Source organism: Hylobates moloch, unplaced genomic scaffold, assembly GCF_009828535.3.
Source record: "Hylobates moloch isolate HMO894 unplaced genomic scaffold, HMol_V3 SCAFFOLD_6, whole genome shotgun sequence".
Classification (NCBI taxonomy): Eukaryota; Metazoa; Chordata; class Mammalia; order Primates; family Hylobatidae; genus Hylobates; species Hylobates moloch.
Genome location: NW_026652281.1, coordinates 156,137,187 through 156,157,784, shown reverse-complemented (window position 1 = coordinate 156,157,784; position 20,598 = coordinate 156,137,187). Strand labels below are relative to the sequence as shown.

The 20,598-nt window shown below is 45.5% G+C and overlaps 1 protein-coding gene across 3 annotated transcripts in view; it reads right to left on the bottom strand.

Annotated features, from left to right (window-relative positions):
• CANX (calnexin) overlaps positions 1-19,706 on the bottom strand; it is a 33,416-nt gene extending 13,710 nt beyond the window's left edge. The window contains exons 1-8 of one of the 3 annotated variants that reach the window (XM_032158872.2): positions 19,591-19,706; positions 11,811-11,984; positions 11,332-11,405; positions 10,449-10,507; positions 9,236-9,377; positions 8,704-8,785; positions 7,697-7,889; positions 1,522-1,711 (exon numbers count right to left, since the gene is read on the bottom strand). In XM_032158872.2, the coding sequence (XP_032014763.1) occupies positions 1,522-1,711; positions 7,697-7,889; positions 8,704-8,785; positions 9,236-9,377; positions 10,449-10,507; positions 11,332-11,405; positions 11,811-11,981 (911 nt within the window). In that variant the 5' untranslated portion in view covers positions 11,982-11,984; positions 19,591-19,706. Of the gene's footprint in view, positions 1-1,521; positions 1,712-7,696; positions 7,890-8,703; positions 8,786-9,235; positions 9,378-10,448; positions 10,508-11,331; positions 11,406-11,810; positions 11,985-18,965; positions 19,324-19,537 lie in introns of those variants that run through there. The other 2 variants (XM_032158871.2, XM_032158870.2) reach the window with 2 other exon arrangements.
• Between the last annotated feature and the right edge of the window lie 892 nt (positions 19,707-20,598).

Here is a 20,598-nt window from a genome sequence, read left to right as displayed (position 1 = left end):
GGAGACAGAGGTTGCAGTGAGCCGTGATGGCGCCACTGCACTCCAGCCTGGACGACAGAGCTACATTCCATCTCAAAAAAAAAAAAAGAAAAAAAAAGCAAGAAAAGAAAAAACATATTTATATAAAAATCAGTACATGAACATTCATAGCAGCATTATTCATAATCACAGACAAAAAGGAGCAAACAACCTAAATGTCCACCAAAGGATGGATAAATAAAACGTGGCATTATCAAAACAGTAGAATTTATTCAATCATAAAAAGGAATGCAGTACTCATACATGCTTCAACACAGATAAACCTGGAAAACACTGTCCTAAATGAAAGAAACTGGACAGGGAAAGCCACATACTGTATGATTCCATTTTATATGAAATATACAAAGTGGACAAATGCAGAGAGGCAGAAAGCAGGTTAGTGGTTGCTGGGAGTTGGGGGAGGAAACAGGGAGTGGCCGCTTAATGGGTACAGGGGCCTTCTTAGGTGATAAAGCTAGTTAAGGAATACAATACTGAACAAGGCTAAGTCCAAATCTAATATACACCAAATATACAAATAAACTTGGCACTTATACTAGTGCAGTACAAAAGTTCAGTTATATGTATCTTACCTTTCAAGGAGGAAAAAGATCATCTAGAATTTAATTGCTAAGCATAGGAGGATACTTTTACAAAGTGTAAGAATTTCTTTGTTCACTTTCTGACATTTCTGGAGTCACCGTATGAAGTTGCAAGTTCAAAGATAGCCATATACAAGAATACAGCCTCAGCTATCTTCATTTCTCCTCACTCTTCAATGTGCACCCTACATAAAAGGCCATGTAATTTCTCCCTTGCATGTCAAGTTCATTGCAGCTCCTCTACTGCATATGACATTCTTCAATGAGAAACACCCCTTCCCATATTCACCAACTCTTTTAACTCTCACCTCACTGCCAAGTCTCAATCTGATTTCCTTGCCCCAAGAAACCATGCCTGGTTTAGGTACACCTGGTGCTCTGGTCTCCTGTGGCACCTTCTCGTGAACCCTTACGATACCACATGCCAACATCATGCCTCACAACTGGACTTCAAGCTCTGTGTAGGCAGATGGTGGTGTCCTTGTGGCTTTGTATCCTACCGACCAACTCAGAGCAGAGAATTGAGTATTGTTTAAATAGGAAAAAGGTTATTTTTCAAATTAAAATTTAACATTTCAGGACTTTGGCTTTAAATGTGAGTTCACAGAAGCCCTGGAGTAGCCAGGTTAAAGGACCTGAGATTCTGCCACAAACCAACAGTGTCACCACAGACAAACTCTATCAAGTGTGGCATTCTGTGGCTTGTAAAATGGTGAGTCAATCCAGATGATAACATTATGGCCCCTTTCCAGCTATAGTACTGTATATTTTCCCTACAGATTAGACTGCATCATGGATTACTGAAATTATGAGAGCTTACTCAACCAACATTTGGTTGTTCAAGCCACATGGAATATATGAAATGCTCCCTTAGTCTTGAAGACAGGTCCCCAAGACTCACCAGTCATCTGGCTTGACAGCTTCTGGATCTGGGATTTTTGGTCTTTCATCCCAATCCTCGGGCTTCCGGTCTTCTGGGTCCTCAATTTCACGTGAAGGATTTACAGGAGGAGTCATGTCATTGAGCAGATTTCCACTATTCACCACCGACTGGTCAACTAGTATTTCAAAACTATTATCTGGATTCAAGACTGAAAGAAAACATTAAATGGAATTAAAAGTACTTAATTTTCCAAGCTCCCTTTACCATAATACAAAAGATCATGACTTCTAACATGAAGCAGCAGAAGTATGACCTGAGGCTTTGGGGTAAGAACAATGCCTGGCTCTTGGGGTCTTGGGCAAGTTAATGCCCATTTCCTTATGCACAAAACATAAATGCTTAGTTCCTCAGGTTTCTAAGAATTACAGCAAATGATAGTTAAAATCTTTAACACCAAAGACTTTACTTATAGACATTAAAAAAAAAAAAATCAGGAAACTATATAAACACAATTATTGGGCTTACACATACATACCAGTGAGAAGACAAATACGTGGACTTATAACTACTTCCCAGTACAAAAAGTCCATTTCTTCATTTTTAATAGAGCTGGTATTATTACGTTACTGAAATTACACAAACCTCTAATTTATTAAAATGCATGTCCACTCATGATTCTACTTTTTAACTCCCATGGAGAATGAAAAAACAATTTTAAATCCATAAAAGCATTTTTTAAAATTTTATTTTATTTTTTTGAGACAGAGTCTCGCTTTGTCTCCCAGGCTGGAGTGCAGTGGTGTGATCTCGGCTAACTGCAATGTCCACCATCCAGGTTCAAGCGATTCTCCTGCCTCAGCCTCTGCAGTAGCTGGAACTACAGGCGGCCCCGTGCCACCACGCCCAGCTAATTTTTTGTATTTTAAGTAGAGATGGGGTTTTGCAATGTTGCCCAGGCTGGTCTCAAACTCTCAAACTCCTGAGCTCAGGCAATCCGCCCAACCTCAGCCTCCCAAGGTGTTAAGATTACAGGTGTGAGTCACCGTGCCCAGCCACATGGGCCCCATAAAAGCATCTTAAGTGTGATGTATATTAAAGCCCAGATTCCACACCTAGATATCTAATACACGGGAGATTGAGTTACAGTACATCCAAACAAGGAATCCTATGCTGCCGTGTCAGTGATAATGAAAATGAGTATTCTTGTGAGGAAGAACTTCACACTCTTTTGTTGTTAAGAAAGTTAGGGCCAGGTGTGGTGGCTCATGCCTGTAATCCCAGCACTTTGGGAGGCTAAGGCAGGGGGATCACTTGAGGCCAGGAGTTCAAGACCAGCCTGGCCAACATGGTGAAACCCTGTCTCTACTAAAAATACAAAAACTAGGTGGGCATGTTGGTGCACACCTGTAAACCCAACTACTTGGGAGGCTAAGGCACAAGAATCGCTTGAACCTGGGAGGTGGAGATTGCAGTGTTTCTGTCTCAAATAAGAAAGGGCCGGCACAGTGGCTCACGCCTGTAATCCCAGCACTTTGGGAGGCTGAGACGGGTGAATCACGAGGTCAGGAGATTGAGACCATCCTGGCTAACACGGTGAAACCCCGTCTCTACTAAAAATACAAAAATTAGCTGGGCATGGTGGTGGATGCCTGTAGTCCCAGCTACTCAGGAGGCTGAGGCAGGAGAATGGCGTGAACCCGGGAGGTGGAGCTTGCAGTGAGCCGAGATCGCGCCACTGCACTCCAGCCTGGGCAACAGAGCAAGACTCTGTCTCAAAAAAAATAAATAAATAAAAATTAAAAAAATTAAAAAGTTAAATATAGCACATAAAGTTGTGTATGTGTATATACACATATTGACAAATATATATCACTATGCTGATGTTTAAGATAATTGTAAGTGACTTCTTTGTGTATGTTTTTATTGACATATTGTACTTGTACATATTTTTGGGGTACGTGTGATATTTTGATACGTGTATATAATGTGTAATGACCAAATCACAGTCATTGGACAGGCCCAGTGGCTCATGCCTATAATCCCAGCACTCTGGGAGGCTGAGGCAGGCCCATCATTTGAGGTTGGGAGTTCGAGACCAGCCTGACCAATATGGTGAAACCCCGACTTTACTAAACATACAAAAAAATTGGCCAGGCATGGTGGCGCATGCATGTAGTCCCAACTACTCGGGAGGCTGAGGCAGGAGAATCGCTTGAACCCAGGAGGCAGAAGTTGCAGTGAGCTGAGATCAGGCCACTGCACTCCAGCCTGGGCAACAGAGCGAGACTATCTCAAAACAAAACAAAAACAAAAACAAAAACAAAAAACAAATCACAGTAACTGAAATATCTGTAACCTTAAACATTTACCTTTTCTTTCTTTTTATTTTATTGAGACAGAGTCTCATTCTGTGACCCATGCTGGAGTACAGTGACCCAATCATAGCTCACTGCAATCTCGAAATCCTGGACTCAAGGGATCCTTTTACACCACAGCCTCCCGAGCACCTGGGACTACAGGTACATGCTACCAAGCCTGAATAATTGTTTTTTTTTGTAGGAACAAGGTCTCACTCTGCTGCCCGGGCTGGTCTACAACTCCTGGCCTCAAGTGATCCTCCCACCTCAGCCTCCCAAAAGCGCAGGGATTATAGGCCTGAGCCACTGCACCTGGCTCCATTTACTTTTTCTTTGTATGGGGAACATTACAATTCTCTTCCAGCTCTTCTGAAATATACCATAAATTGTTCTAACTATAATTTCCCTACTGTACTTTCAAATATTAGAATTTATTCCTTCTACCTTATTTCTGTACCAATTAACCAACTTGTCTTCAACCCCTCTCCCTCGCTTTAAGTGTTTTCTTTTTGCTTATTTATGGCCTCTGAATTTCTATACCTTAAATATGTATTACTTTTGGAAATAACAAAAAAAGGTTAAGCCGGGCTCAGTGGTTCACGCCTGTAATCCTAGCACTTATGAGAGGCCGAGGTGGGCGGATCAACAGATGGCCAAGAGTTCCAGATCAGCCTGGCCAACAAGGCTCTACTAAAAATACAAAAATTAGTTGGACATGGTGGTGTGTGCCTGTAATCCCAGCTACTGGGGAGGCTGAGACGGGAGAATCACTGGAACCCAGGAGGCGGAGGCTGTAGTGAGCCAAGATGGCACCACTGCACTCCAGCCTGGACAACAAAGCAAGACTCTGTCACAAAGAAAAAGAAAAAAAGGTTGTTATATTCTAGGCTGGGTACAGTGACTCACACCTGTAATCTCAGCACTTTTGGGAGCTGAGGCGGGCAGATCACTTGAGGTCAGGAGTTCGAGACCAGCCTGGCCAACATGGTGAAACCCGGTCTCTACTAAAAACAGAAAAATTAGCTGGAAATAATAATAATAATAATAATAATAAAAAGAAAAATTAGCTGGGCATGGTGGCACAAGCCTGTAATCGCAGCTACTCAGGAGGCTGTGGCAAGAGAATCACTGGAACCCAGGAGGCAGAGGTCGCAGTAGGCCAAGATCACGCCACTGCACTCCCGCCTGGGTAACAGAGCAACACTCCGCCTCAAAAAAATTAAAAAGGTGGTCCGGGCGCGGTGGCTTGAGCCTATGACCCAGCAGTTTGGGAGGCTGAGGCAGGCAGATCACCTGAGGTCGGGAGTTTGAGACCAGCCTGACCAACATGGAAAAAACCCATCTCTACTAAAAAAAAAAAAAAAAATTAGCCAGGCGTGGTGGCACATGCCTGTAATCCCAGCTACTTGAGAGGTCGAGGCAGGAGAATAGCTTGAACGCAAGAGGCAGAGGTTGTGGTGAGCCGAGATCACACAATTGCACTCCAGCCTGGGGAACAAGAGTGAAACTCCATCTCAAAAAAAAAAAAGGAAAAAAAACGTTATTATATTCTTCAGAAAGAGGCATGCCTATTTATGATCTCAAACTAGCAGGAAAAGCTTCAATAAACAAACCAAAAAAAAACCTGCATCAAAATGATTCAACTCAGTTGTCAATTGTCCAGGTATTGGAGCATCCAAAGGAGTTCAACTACAAGATACTTCTGAAAAACTATTTTTATTGGATTTATGTATAATTATACGTATAACTTATTCTATTATTCAACATTTCTCAACAAAAAAAAAGGGAAGAAATTAGGTAGATCAGCAAAGCTCTTTATAGGATAAAAAAAAAAACAAAAAACCTTTTTTTTTTTGGAGTGGGGGACGGAGTCTCACTGTGTTGCCCAGGCTGGAGTGCAATGGCATGACCTTGGCTCACCGCAACCTCTGCCTCCCGGGTTCAAGTGATTCTCCTGCCTCAGCCTCCCGAGTAGCTGGGATTACAGGCAGCCACCACCCCGCCTGGCTAATTTTTGTATTTTCAGTAGAGACAAGGTTTCACCATATTGGCCAGGCTGGTCTTGAACACCTGACCTCAAGTGATCTGCTCGCCTCAGCCTCCCATCGTGCTGGGATTACAGGCGTGAGCCACCATGTCCAGCAAAAAATACCAATTTTTTTTTTTTTTTGAGACAGAGTCTTCCTGTCGCCCAGGCTGGAATGCAGTGTCACAATCTGGCTCACTGCAACCTCCGCTTCCCGGGTTCAAGCAATTCTCCTGCCTCAGCCTCCCAAGGAGATGGGATTACAGGCACCCTCTACCATGCCCAGCTAATTTTTGTATTTTTAGTAGAGACTGGGCTTCACCATGTTGGCCAGGCTGGTCTTAAACTCCTGACCTCAGGTGATCCGTCCACCTTGGCCGCCCAAAGTGCTGGGATTATAGGCATGAGCCACCGTGCCCAGCCAAAAATACCTATTGTATTCTTAAAATTATCTCGAACCTCAGTTCCTGTGGGAAAGAGGTTTTTTAGGTTTTGTTTTTTTTTGAGACAGCATCTCACTTTGTCACCCAGGCTACAGTGCAGTGGCAAGATCATGGCTCACTACAGTCTCGACTTCCTGGGCTCAAGCAATCCTCCTACCGCAGCCTCCTGAGTAGCTGAAACTACAGGCATATGCCACTATACTCAGTTAATTTCTTAATATTTTGTAGAGACAGGGTCTGACAATGTTATCAGGCTGGTTTGGAACTCCTGGACTCAAGCAATCCATCCGATTCAGCCTCCCAAAGTGTTAGGATTACAGGTGTGGGCCACCATACCTGGCCAAGAAGCTGCTTTTAATGCTGACAAATTAAGGTCATTTCCCAACTAAGATACTAAAGTGAAGAGATTTTCTTTCGTGGAGGGGGAACAGAATCTTCCTCTGCCGCCCAGGCTGGAGTGCAGTGATACAATCTCGACTCACTGCAACCTCTGCCTCCTGGGTTAATGTAATTCTGCTGCCTTAGCCTCCCGAGCAGCTAGGATTACACCAGCTACTCATCACCACGCCCAGCTAATTTTTGTATTTTTAGTAGAGACAGGGTTTTAGCATGTTGGCCATGCTGGTCTCGAATGCCTGACCTCAAGTGATCCACCCGCCTCGGCCTCCCAAAGTGCGGGGATTACACCCATGAGCAACCATACCAGGCTGAGATTCTTCTTATTTGGAGGCTGGGGTACTCTTCAGATATACAATCTTTTTTTTTTTTTTTTTTTTTTTTTTGAGACGGAGTCTTGCTCTGTCTCCCAGGCTGGAGTGCAGTGGCGCGATCTCGGCTCACTGCAAGCTCTGCCTCCCCGGTTCACGCCATTCTCCTGCCTCAGCCTCCCGAGTAGCTGGGACTACAGGTGCCCACCACTAGGCCCAGCTAATTTTTTTGTATTTTTAGTAGAGACAGGGTTTCACCGTGTTAGCCAGGATGGTCTCGATCTCCTGACCTTGTGATCCGGCCTTTTTTTTTTTTTTTGAGATGGAGTCTGTCGCCCAGGCTGGAATGCTGTGGCACAACGATCTTGGCTCCTTCCCAGGTTCAAGCAATTCTCCTGCCTCAGCCTCCCAACTAGCTGGGGTTACAGGCGTGCACCACCATGCCTAGCTAATATTTGTATTTTTAGTAGAGATGGAGTTTCAACATTTTGGCCAGACTGTTTTCGAATTCCTGATCTCAGGTGATCTGCCCATCTCGGCCTCCCAAAGTGCTGGGATTACAGGTGTGAGCCACAGTGCCCAGCCAGATATACAATCTTTAAATTAAATGCATGATATATATGTAATACCATAAGCCCCCAAACTAATGCTTTTTCTTACTTAGTGTGTAAAGATGTGTTTTCTTATCAGTAAAATAGGTCTTCAGATCTGCATCTGGCCTTTTAGCATGTTTTTCTTCATAAATACCCGTTTTGGGGTTTTTGTGTCGGAAGATGAAGTGTAGTTTATAGTCCTCTCCACATTTATCTGGACCAAACATAATCGTATAAGGGGTCTTGTCGTGGAACTGATCCTTCAGAAACAAAAAAGGATTATTTGAAGTCACTGTAGTCAAAGTGTTCAAAAGCAACGTTTCAAAAGTGTATGATAATTCCTCTTATAAAATTCCAAATATATTAGTGACAGTTAAAGGAAAAGCTAACAAGTTTGTTAAGTAAAAAGGAATAACCAGCAATCATTAGTAAATTTAAAATAACATTTAAGTGTCTAAAAAAAAGTAATGCACACATCTAGACAGTTATTGCTTCCTCATAAAACAAAGAAATAACCTTGCTAAAACTAAAACTTACACAGAAGCAAAACCAGAAATTCAGATAAAAACAGTTGGTAACAACTTTGTAATTTACACTTCGAATAAAAAGCATGTTAGTGTCAAAGTCAATATTCCCAACTCATCAAAAGAGTTAAACAACAGCAGGGGAGGAAGTCTTTATTTTCACAATTATTACAAAATTCTTTTTTTTTTTTTTCCTGAGACGGAGTCTCGCTCTGTCACCCAGGCTGGAGTGCAGTGGTGCAATCTTGGCTCACTGCAAATTCCGCCTCCCAGGTTCTCGCCATTCTCCTGCCTCAGCCTCCCGAGTGGCTGGGACTACAGGCGCCCGCCACCACGCCTGGCTAATTTTTTGTATTTTTAATAGAGACAGGGTTTCACCATGTTAGCCAGATAGTCTCAATCTCCTGACCTCGTGATCCGCCTGCCTTGGCTTCCCAAAGTGCTGAGAGCTGGGATTACAGGCGTGAGCCACCGCACCCGGCCCAATTACAAAATTCTTACAAGGTAATAGTGGGTGTCCAGCCACATTCCAGAAATGGGAATTACATACCAGGTTGAGTTCTGGAGTTTTAGAAAGCAGTTTCACATAGGCACCACCACATTCTATTCCATTTTGGAAATTAACCTCATACCTAATATCAGAGAGAAAAGTAGAAAAACGTATGGCATTTTGGAAGATCAAAACTCTCTTAATGTATTTCCTCTCTCCCTCATCTTGGTCATGTTTTATCATAGGTCAAATGTTTACCCTTACAAAGGATTCCATCTTCTATTGTTTTTGAATAGTTATCAAATTCCACAAAAATAAATAAAATTAAATTGAACATTAATGCAGATTTCCAGTAAATGTGTTCTGCAAAATCTGCAAGTTATTTAGAGTCAGGAAAATGAGTAACCAGTTTGTTTCAAAATAATGCATTAGGCAGGAAAAACTATTAATTACAAGGTGTTTAAATTCACCCAAAAAATCCCTACCACCACTTATATAATCTCAGAATTTTTTAACATAGAGTAAAAGTTGTATAATGTCTTCTAAGATTACCCTTTGTAGAAAGCTTTTATCTAACAAGCATTTCACTTACTGAACAATGAGAGGCTTGGTGTCAAATAGGAAGGGCTTGTTCAGTTTAGCAGAGATGGCATGATGCTTGGCCCGAGACATCAATACAAGTCCTTTATCACCTGGAAGCTTTGATTCCTTCATTTCGTCTACCTCCCACTTTCCTACAAGACAACACAAAAAAGTTCCACTGCTTAACTCTACCTCTGAAGGTCCTTTAAATGCCAAAAAAAAAACAACAAAAACAAAAACAAAAACACCTCCTAGTTGCATAAATACATTATACTGGGGCAGCCGTGGTGGCTCACACCTGTAATCCCAGCACTTAGTGAGGCTGAGGGCAGGCGTATCACTCGAGGTCAGGAGTTCAAGACCAGCCTGGCCAACATGGTGAAACCCCATCTCTAATAAAAACACAAAAATTAGCTGGGTGTGGTGATGGGTACCTGTAATCCCAGCTACTCAGTAGGCTGAGGCAGGAGAATCGCTTGAACCCAAGAAACAGAGGTTGCGGTGAGCCAAGATCACGCCACTCTATTCCAGAAGCCTGGGTGGCAAGAGTGAGACTCTGTCTCAAAAAAGTAAATAAACAATAAATAAACACACTTTATTTGGCAAATATTATTAGGACATGGCTTTTTAAAACTGTAGTGTATTATACTACTGTCTAGAAATGACCTATTTCCAACATTCAGTACCACAGGTGATTAAACAGATCTAATCCTGTTAAATATAAGGCTACACACACATGCACCCCTGAACCTTAAATAAAATTTTAAAAAACTTAGGCAACACACAAAGGTGGCAAAACTTCCATGGAAAAATCTTTTTTTTTTTTTTGAGAGAGAGAGTCTCGCTCTGTCGCCCAGGCTGGAGCGCAGTGGCGCATTCTTGGCTCACTGCAAGCTCCGCCTCCCGGGTTCACACCATTCTCCTGCCTCAGCCTCCCCAGCAGCTGGGACTACAGATGCACGCCGCCACGCCCAGCTAATTTTTTGTATTTTCAGTAGAGACGGGGTTTCACTGTGTTAGCCAGGATAGTCTCGATCTCCTGACCTCGTGATCCGCCTGCCTTGGCTTCCCAAAGTGCTGGGATTACAGGCGTGAGCCACCGCACCCGGCTGGAAAAATCTTAAAGCTTACTATTTCCTTTTAAACTAGTCTTAGGAAATGCCATGGAGACAACATGTCAAACCTCTATCTGCTATTATATCTAAGCCAAATGGAATTCTCACCATCATATTTGGCAATTTCATCATCGGTATCATCTTTCTTGGCTTTGGATAAAATCCACCTGTAAGTAACACAAATCCCAAGATCAGTCTTAAAATGACAGTTGACTTGCTAGGGAAAATTATGTAAATACTCATAAAAGTAGGACCTATTCTGCTCTTAGCCTATTTTACCACTCTACTTCCAACCTTTAAATCTGTCACACAACTAATGATAATACATTATCTTCAACTCACAAACCTATATGAAAAGGTACCAAACCTATGAGATAATTCCACTGATGTTTTAACATCAAGAGAAAAATTTTTTCCTCAATCAAAGAACAAAATATAGGGTAAAGTGGGGGAGGGAAAGGAGTGGAAATAAAAACCACAAATTCCAAAAGACTATTTTCCTACATGGATGTTAACACTGAAGATATTAAAGTTAGAAATTTCAGGCCAGGTGCAGTGGTTCACACCTCTAATGCCAACAATTTGGGAGGCTGAGGCAGGTGGATCACCTGAGGTCAGGAGTTCAAGACCAGCCTGGCCAACTTGTCAAAACCCCATCTTTACTAAAACACACACACACACACACACACACACACATACACACACACAAATTAGCTAGCATGGTGGTGCATGCCTATAATCCCAGCTACTTGGGAGGCTGAGGCAGGAGAATCACTTGAACCCAGGAGATGGATGTGGCAATGAGCCGGTATCACGCCATTGCACTCCAGCCCAGGCAAAAGAGTGAAATTCTGTCTCAAAAAATAAATAAATAAAATAAAATAAAGTTAGACATTTCACTATATAAGATGCTATCCAAAAAGGAATCTACTATCCCATCTTATTTACATAATATTTGCCTCTAAGATATATTTCTCTGGAAAATACTTACCCTGACAGAGTTCCTCTGTCAAAAGAATCAGCAAAATATACTTCCCCTGTTGGAACTGGAGCTTTGTAAGTAACCTGTGTTAAATACATAAATGAATTAAAAATTTAAATTTTCAGCAACATGCCTTTTTACCTAGAATCTATTCTCCTGATTTGCTTTCAACTGTCACAAAAATTTCATAGCTGGCCTTCGAATTCAACCCATATAATTGGGCTCTAGCAAGACAAAGGCTGCCAGAGAGATCAATAAGTATTTTAGCGAATTTTGCTTTCCCTTTGAAAACGTTCCAAATTTATCTTCACGATGTTTTTCTTTTATATTTTATTAGAGATGATATCTCCCTGTGTTGCCAAGGCTGGACTCACACTCCTGTCCTAGGCCTCCTGAGTAGTTGAGACTACATTTCCCTGCACCTGGCTATCTTCATAATTTTATCATCTCAAGAGGTAAAAGGAATAGATTCAAAGACCATTTCAAACCTTGGGAGATGAAGGAGGAGCAGTGGTATCTGGTTTTGAGTCTTCTACCTCTTCAATGACATCGTCAAGGTCATCTTCAATATCAATCACATCATCATCATGTCCATCATGAGCCTCAACAATAGCAGTTCCAAGCACCAGTAACATCCACAGCAACCACTTCCCTTCCATGATCTACACATAAAGAGCAAAATCAGTTAAATGTACTGCCACCTATCAAACTTCATGAAGACCACTAACCTCTCTCATTTAAAATTAAAGCTTTCAAATCGCAGAGCTAAAAATAACTTATTTCATTTCACAGATAAAGAAAGGCAGCCTAGAGAGATTAAAGGGTTTCCCTAAAATCAGTTAAAAGATTCCATTTCTAGAAAATTTCAAAATAAAACTGAAACATACACAAACATTCTCATATAGAGAGAATTGGTTACACAGATGTGGGGCATTCGAATACAATTTCCAATAAACTTTTGCATTTGTAAAGTGCTTTACAACAGACAAAAGCCCTTTCATACACTAATTTACAGGGGGTACCTCTTAAAACATTACAGTGAAATAACAGAGATGGCCAGGCGCCGTGGCTCACGCCTGTAATCCCAGCACTTTGGGAGGCCGAGGCAGGTGGATCACTAGGTCAGGAGTTCACGACCAGCCTGGCCAACATGGCGAAACTCTTCTCTACTAAAAATACAAAAATTAGCTGGGCGTGACAGCGGGCACCTGTAGTCCCAGCTACTTGGGAGGCTGAGTCAGGAGAATTGCTTGAACCCAGGAGGTGGAGGTTGCAGTGAGCACGCCACTACACTCTAGCCTGTGTGACAGAGCAAGAGTCCGTCTCAAAAAAAAAAATAATTGGCCGGGCGCGGTGGCTCACGCTTGTAATCCCAGCACTTTGGGAGGCCGAGGCGGGCGGATCATGAGGTCAGGAGATTGAGACCACGGTGAAACACCGTATTAGCCGGGCGTGGTGGCGGGCGCCTGTAGTCCCAGCTACTTGGAGAGGCTGAGGCAGGAGAATGGCGTGAACCCCGGGAGGCGGAGCTTGCAGTGAGCCGAGATTGCGCCACTGCACTCCAGCCTGGGCGACAGAGCGAGACTCCGTCTCAAAAAAAAAAAAAAAATAAATAAATAATTAACACAGAAGATAATTCCTCTCACATTAAAGGCTTAATATGGATACTGTTTCTCAAATATCATCAATAGACATGTTTTCAAATTAGCGTTTTAGAACTCAACAAGAATATTAAACTAAGAACAAGCTACTTTTTAAAAGTTATATATTTTACTTATTTATTTTGTGATGGACTCTCCCTCTGTCGCCCAGGTTGGAGTGCAGTGGCACCATCTCAGCTCATTGCACCCGCCGCCTCCCAGGTTCAAGTAATTCTCCCACCTCAGCCTCTTCAGTACCTGGGATTACAGGCACCCGCCACCATGCCTGGCTAATTTTTGTACTTTTAGTACAGACAGGGTTTCGCCATGTTGGCCAGGCTGGTCAGGTGATCCACCCGCCTCCGCCTCCCAAAGTGCTAGGATTACAGGCGTGAGCCACCGCACCTGGCCAAAACAAGCTCCTTTTTTTTTTCTGAGATGGAGTCTTGCTCTATCGCCAGGCTGGAGTGCATTGGCACTATCCTGGCTTACTGCAACCTCTGCCTCCTGGGTTCAAGTGATTCTCCTACCTCAGCCTCCCAAGTAGGTGGGATGACAGGTGGTGCACCACCACATCCAGCTAATTTTTGTATTTTTAATAGAGACAGGGTTTCACCGTGTTGGCCAGGATGGTCTCAATCTCTTGACCTCGTGATCTGCCCGCCTCGGACTCCCAAAGTGCTAGGATTACAGGAGTGAGCCACCGCGCCCGGCTTATCTCTTATTTTCTAACCACGTAAGTGCCCTGTGTATTATATTAGACGTGTCTTGGGTGGTAGTGGGCTCTCTTTCCACAGAGGACCACAGATCTAAAGAAATAAAAACTGAGCTACAAAGATGCACAAGATGATGTGGTTGGTAGCAGGTAAATTTTCATTTTTGGGCCTGAGAAAGTACAGCTAAAAGGTGGGGGAGAAAACAAGTAGAAGATACACAACTAGAAATGTGTGTGCACACACACACAAGATGTCCTTTTTTCCTCATGTCCTCTGCCCACACAGTCACCCAATCAATCCTAGTCTTTCATTCTTCTCCATTACTGACATCAGGATACTTAATGTGACCTTATATTACCGGGCCTCTAGTTTCCTTCTCCTCTTTCAAGCTATCCTACAACAAGACAGACTCATCACCCAAAAACTATCATGAGTCCATGTCTGCAAAAATTTCTTTTTTTTTTTTTTTTTGAGACGGAGTCTCGCTCTGTCGCCCAGGCTGGAGTGCAGTGGCACCATCTCGGCTCACTGCAAGCTCCGCCCCCCGGGTTCACGCCATTCTCCTGCCTCAGCCTCTCCGAGTAGCTGGGACTACAGGCGCCCGCCACCACGCCCGGCTAATTTTTTTGTAATTTTTAGTAGAGACGGGGTTTCATCGTGGTCTCGATCTCCTGACCTCGTGATCCACCTGCCTCGGCCTCCCAAAGTGCTGGGATTACAAGCGTGAGCCACCGCGCCCGGCCCCATGTCTGCAAAAATTTCTAAGTCGTTTAGCTAGTAATCAGCACCCTCTCCCTCTACAGCTGCTCTATGTGCTATTCCCCCAAGAATCTTCAACTCCCTCTATTAAGACCTTATTTCCCAGCCTGGCCAACATAAACACAGCCTGACCCTGTCTATACAAAAAACACAAAAAACAAAAAAACATGATCCTGTCTCTACAAAAAATCAAAAAAAGAAAAATTTAGCCAGGTATGGTAGCACACACCTGTTGTCCCAGCTACTCAGAAGGCTAAGGTAGGAGAGGCTTGAGCCTGACAAGTTGAAGCTAAAGTGAGCCGTTGGGCCAGGTGGGGTGGCTCACGCCTGTAATCCTAGCACTTTGGGAGGCTGGTAGACTGCCTGAGCTCAGGAGTTCGAGATGAGCCAGGGAAACATGATGAAACTCCATTTCTACTAAAATACAAAAAATTAGCCTAGCATGGTGGCGCACATCTGTAGCCACGGCTACTCAGGAGGCTGAGGGAGGAGAATCGCTTGAATCTGGGAGGTGGAGGTTGCAGTGACCCGAGATGGCGCCACTGCACTCCAGCCTGGGCCACAGAGACTCCATCTCAAAAAAAAAAAAAAAAAAAAATACGCCAGGCGCGGTGGCTCACGCCAATAATCCCAGCACTTTGGGAGTCCAAGGCAGGCAGATCACCTGAGGTCAGGAATTCGAGACCAGCCTGGCTAACATGGCAAAACCCTGTCTCTACTAAAAACACAAAAATTAGCTGGGCAGGCTGGGCGTGGTGGCTCACACCTGTAATTACAACACTTTGGGAGGCTGAGGCAGGTGGATCACCTGAGGTCGGGAGTTCAAGACCAGCCTGACCAACATGGAGAAACCCTGTCTCTACTAAAAACACAAAATTAGCCGGGCGTGGTGGCAGATGCCTGTAATCCCAGTTACTCGGGAGGCTGAGGCAGGAGAACAGCTTGAACGCAGGAAGTGGAGTTTGCAGTGTGAGTTGAAACCATGCCACTGCACTGCAGCCTGCCGACAGAGTGAGACTGTCTCAAAAAAATAAAAAATAAAGTGAGCTGTGATGGCACCACTGCATTCAAGCCTGGGAAACAGAGTAAGACTGCCTCAAACAAACAAACAAACAAAAAGAAAGCAGAGTTTCAGATATTTGCAGCCCCGTGTTCATAGCAGTACTACTCACAACAGCCAAGAGTCAGAAGCAACCCAAATGTCCATCAATGGATGAATGATTAAACCAAATGTGGTATAGGCATACAGTGGAATACTATTCAACCTCAAAAAAGAAGGAAATCCCATCACAGGCTATAACATGGATGAACCTTGAAGACAATATGCTAAGTAAAATAAGCAGTTCACAGATACCACAAAGTTTTAAAAAAGAAGGAAGGAAGGAAAGGAGGGAGGGAAGGAAAGGAGGGAGGGAAGAAGGGAGAGAAAGAAAGCTGAGCTTAATTTCTGGTCTCCTGGTTGGCATCGTGGCTCGCGCGTGTAATCCCAGAACTCTGGGAGTCGGAGGAAGCAGGATGATCGCTTGAGCTCAGGAGTTCGAGACCAGCCTGGGCAACAAAGCGAAGTATCTATGAAAAATTTAAAAAAAAAATTAGCTGAGAGTAGCGTCATCCACCTGTAGATCCAGCTACTCAGGAGACTGAGGCAGGAAGATCACTTGAACCAATAACCGCAGGAGTTTGAGACTGCAGTGAGCAATAACCACGCCACTGCACTCCAGCCTGATGACAGAGCAAGACCCTGTCTCTAAAAACGTAAGTAGGGCCGGGCACGGTGGCTCACGCTTGTAATCCCAGCACTTTGGGAGGCTGAGGCGGGCGGATCACGAGGTCAGGAGATCGAGACCACGGTGAAACCCCGTCCCTACTAAAAATACAAAAAATTAGCCGGGCGTAGTGGCGGGCGCCTGTAGTCCCAGCTACTCGGAGAGGCTGAGGCAGGAGAATGGCGGGAACCCGGGAGGCGGAGCTTGCAGTGAGCTGAGATTGCGCCACTGCACTCCAGCCTGGGCGACAGAGCGAGACTCCGTCTCCAAAAAAAAAAAAACATAAGTAAGTCTGAGCGCGGTGGCTCACACCTGTAATCCCAGCACTTTGGGAGGCTGAGGCAGGCAGAGTGCCTGAGCTCAGGAGTTCGCAACCAGCCTGGACAACCCGGTGAAACCCCGTCTCTACTAAAATACAAAAAACCGGGCCGGACGTGGTGGTGGGCACCTGTAGTCCCAGCTACTCGGGAGGCTGAGCAGGAGAACTGCTTGAACCCAGGAGGCGGAGGCTGCAGTGAGCCAAGATCACACCATTGTACTCCAGCCTGAGACGGAGACTCCATCTCAAAAAAAAAAAAAAAAAATTACATCTGTTGGAGCAACAAATAATTCAACCAGGACTTTACTGACAAGTTTTACCAAAAGCTGTATAGGTTTTAACTGTTTAGGTACTTTTATTATTTCCTAGGAATTATGAACAGCATATTCTATTTGCACAGTTTATACTTTTTTTTTTCTGAGATGGAGTCTCACTCTGTCACCCAGGCTGGAGTGCAATGGCACCATCTCCGCTCACTGCAACCTCCGCCTTCCAGGTTCAGTGATTCTCCTGCCTCAGCCTCCCAAATAGCTAGAGGTTAATTTTCTGTATTTTTAGTAGAGACAGGGTTTCACCATGTTGGCGAGGCTGGTTACCAACTCCCGGCCTCAAGTAATCCGCCCACCTCAGCCTCCCAAAGTGCTCAAACTACAGGCGTGAGAGTCACCGTGTCCAGCCAATTCATTACACTTTTTAAAGTAGTTTCATGTTCACCATGTTATCTGCCCCTCCCAATTGCCCCCTAAAGGTGAGGCACCCAGGAGACTTCTCATTCCTATTTTGAAGTTACGGAAACCAAAGTGGTACAAAAGCTACCACACTGGGCCAGGCGCAGTGGCTCACGCCTGTAATCCCAGCACTTTGGGAGGCCGAGGCGGGCGGATCACGAGGTCAGGAGATCAAGACCATCCTGGTCAACATGGTGAAACCCTGTCTCTACCAAAAAATACAAAACTTAGCTGGGCGCGGTGGCTCATGCCTGTAATCCCAGCACTTTGGGAGGCCGAGGTGGGCGGATCACGAGGTCAGCAGATCGAGACCATCCCAGCTAACGCGGTGAAACCCCGTCTCTACTAAAAATACAAAAACAAAATTAGCCGGGCGTGGTGGCGGGCGCCTGTAGTCCCAGCTACTCGGGAGGCTGAGGCAGGAGAATGGCGTGAATCCAGGAGGTGGAGCTTGCAGTGAGCAAGATCGCGTCACTGCACTCCAGCCTGAGTGACAGAGCGAGACTCCGTCTAAAAAAAAAAAAAAGCTACCACACTGGGCCCACGATTCAAGTTTCATGAGCCTGCAAATCATGCTCACCAACTGCCATTTCATCCGCTTAAGCTGTCTTCCAGGGCAAAGAGAACTCTAACTAAAAGCATGCAATAGTGTGATTGCCAAAACGGCAGCAACGACTTCTGTCAAAACACTTATCCCTTGTGGCCCTGAGAAGATAATGTGCTAAATGAATTGGGGAGTAAAGATAGTAAGGTGTGGGGGAATGCTGACACCCATTTGCAGATAAGTCAGAAAATTTCTGTTGTGCAACAGTGACCCCCACACACAGTTCATTCGAGCATTCTCATGATCCAGTTACCTGGCTTGTTTGTGCACCCTGGTTGATGCAAAGGAGAACTCCCACATAGTCCTTTACCTCTGCTCTAAGTATAATTATACCAAATGTACAACAGTTGATCAATATGGCAGTTGATTCTATTCATGACCCTCAAACAATGTTGGGAAAAGACTGAGATACAGCATGATTTTAAAGATCAATAAAATTCTTCCCCCTTAAAAAGATTTACTTATTAAAAAATTAAGCAAAATCTTCCATTTCCTAAATCAGAGATAAAAAGACTTAACTATGGTTCACCTCGTCCTGTTAATCTTTTAATATTAAGCTCAGTTTAACTTCCCTCAACCAGCAATCACTTGTGTCATGCCCAGCAGTTAATACACAATGCCCGGTTTCTTCCATCACCGTAACTGTGACTTCAGGTCCTGCGAAACAGGACTGAACCAGTTCACTAGAATGGCAGTGTATTGGTCCAAAGGCATTCAGATTATAATAATGTATTGCAATGATTATCGAGCAGTTACTAAATGTCGGACTTCCCTGTCTTATTGTATACATATCTTAATTTAATCCTCACAAATCCATCAGGTATTATTATATCCATTACTTGACAAGAACGGGGGCACAAAGGGTAAGAAAACTGCCTAAGTTCACAGAGCAACCAATGACCAACGAAAAACTTGAGTCAGGGCCTTAACGTTAACCACTGCACGGCCTATCCCTGAACTATAATCCCAGCACCATCAGTAACTAATCGCATGACCTTGGGCCAGTCATTTCATACCTCTAGGCCTCCACTGTAAAAAGAGATGCACTAGATGAGCTTTCGGGTGCTTTCCTGCTTTTAACGCCCTGTCCCTCTCCAAATGGATTACTCGCCTCCAGAATAGGTGCTGTAACTGCTAAGTTTCTCAACCACTGCGTGTTCTCCTTCTGGTACATTCCCCTTTCTCTTCAGGGAGCCAGGGTCCAGTCTCCGCTTTGGATTTTCAAATTTTAAACTGTAACGCTAGTCCTAAACATTCCCTCTCGGTCTAATACCACCCTTCCCTACTACTAGGGGTACCTAGTAGGCCCGATTCCACTCCATACTTTTACCCAGTTACTCCAGCCCACCTCGCGGCTGCCCAGGCAGCCGGCAAAGAGGCCTAAGAAAGCCCTAGAAGCAAAGCCACAGGAATAAGTCAGCTTTCCCAGAGGTCAAAGAAGGCTGTCGGGCCACCTGCCACGCCTCCCGACCCCGGCGGCGCTGCCTGGGCCCGCAACCCAACCAAAGAGGCCCGCATTCCGGCCTCCTCGCTCACGGCGGGCGCGTCGGCCAGGGCCTGGGCCCTCAAGAGCCAGCCCGACCCCTCAGTCGCCGGCCACGCCCGACCCCTCAGCCGCAGAGGCGCTCCCAGCCCCCCGGGGTCCTCACAGGCCCGAGGACGCGCTCAGGTCTCCCCTCTCACCTCTAGCCTCCCGGGGACCGCGGGGGTGCCCGTGCCCCTTCCCGCCCGCACACCTTGCCCCGCGCCCCAGTAAAGACAGAGGCGGAGGCGGCCCGACCGTCACGTGCCGCAAAACCAAGAGGCCTCGGCCACCGCTGCCGCGCGAGCGAGCCCCACCGCACGAAGCCCGGCCCTGTGCCCGCCCCTGGCCCCTGAGTAGCCACAGCCGGCGCCAAGTCCCGCCCCACCGCGCAAGCCCCGACATCCGGTTGGCCGGTGTGGGCATCGCTCTACGCACCGACCCATACGCCCCCTACGGCTATTCTTCGTGGAGTGTGAAGATTGGCCGGGAGTGAGGCAGGAAGTGGCTGTTGGTTGGGCGGGAGGTGAGGGGCGGGCCACGCTGGATCGAGACCGCCGGGCGCGCGCGTCCCGGGGCGGGGCTGGCTTAACAGGCGTTCCCGCGTCTGTTGCTGTGGTGCCTTCCGGGCGTTCCAACCCAACCCCCAGTAGCCCTCACCCGTCTGGTTCCTGGAGCCGAGACTTGGGACGCATCGCGCGCCCTTCGCTAACGGGGCAAACGGCAGCCGGCAGAAGGGGTAGGAGTCCGACGATCGGCCATCAAGGAGGGCCCGTTGCAGCGAACGCGGGCCCCTACGGGCGTGAGCAGAACCCAGCGCGAGCGCCTGGCCGGTCTGGCGTGCACTGCTCCGCGCTGTGTGAGCCGGCGCCGCAGTTCCTGCAGAGTCATGGCTCGGCCCAAGAGCCTGCGCAGCCTCGTCGCCCAGCATAACACACAGTCCAGAATAATATAATCCGAGGTTATCTGAACTTTCAATTTATGTTTCCTGAAGTGAGATTAGGTATCAGGGCAGAGAGATACAGGGATGACGGGACGAGAGAAAGGATGGTGCCATGGAAAGATTTAAGATACGCCACCATTTTAGTAACCCACTCTTAGCATATCTTCAGTTTTCAGTATGCTGAGAACCTCACAAAATGGAAGTGGCCCAGGGTTTTTCTAGACCTTTAGAGATCCTGATCTCTTGTTCTCTATTTGTTTGGACACCCAAAGGCTTGAA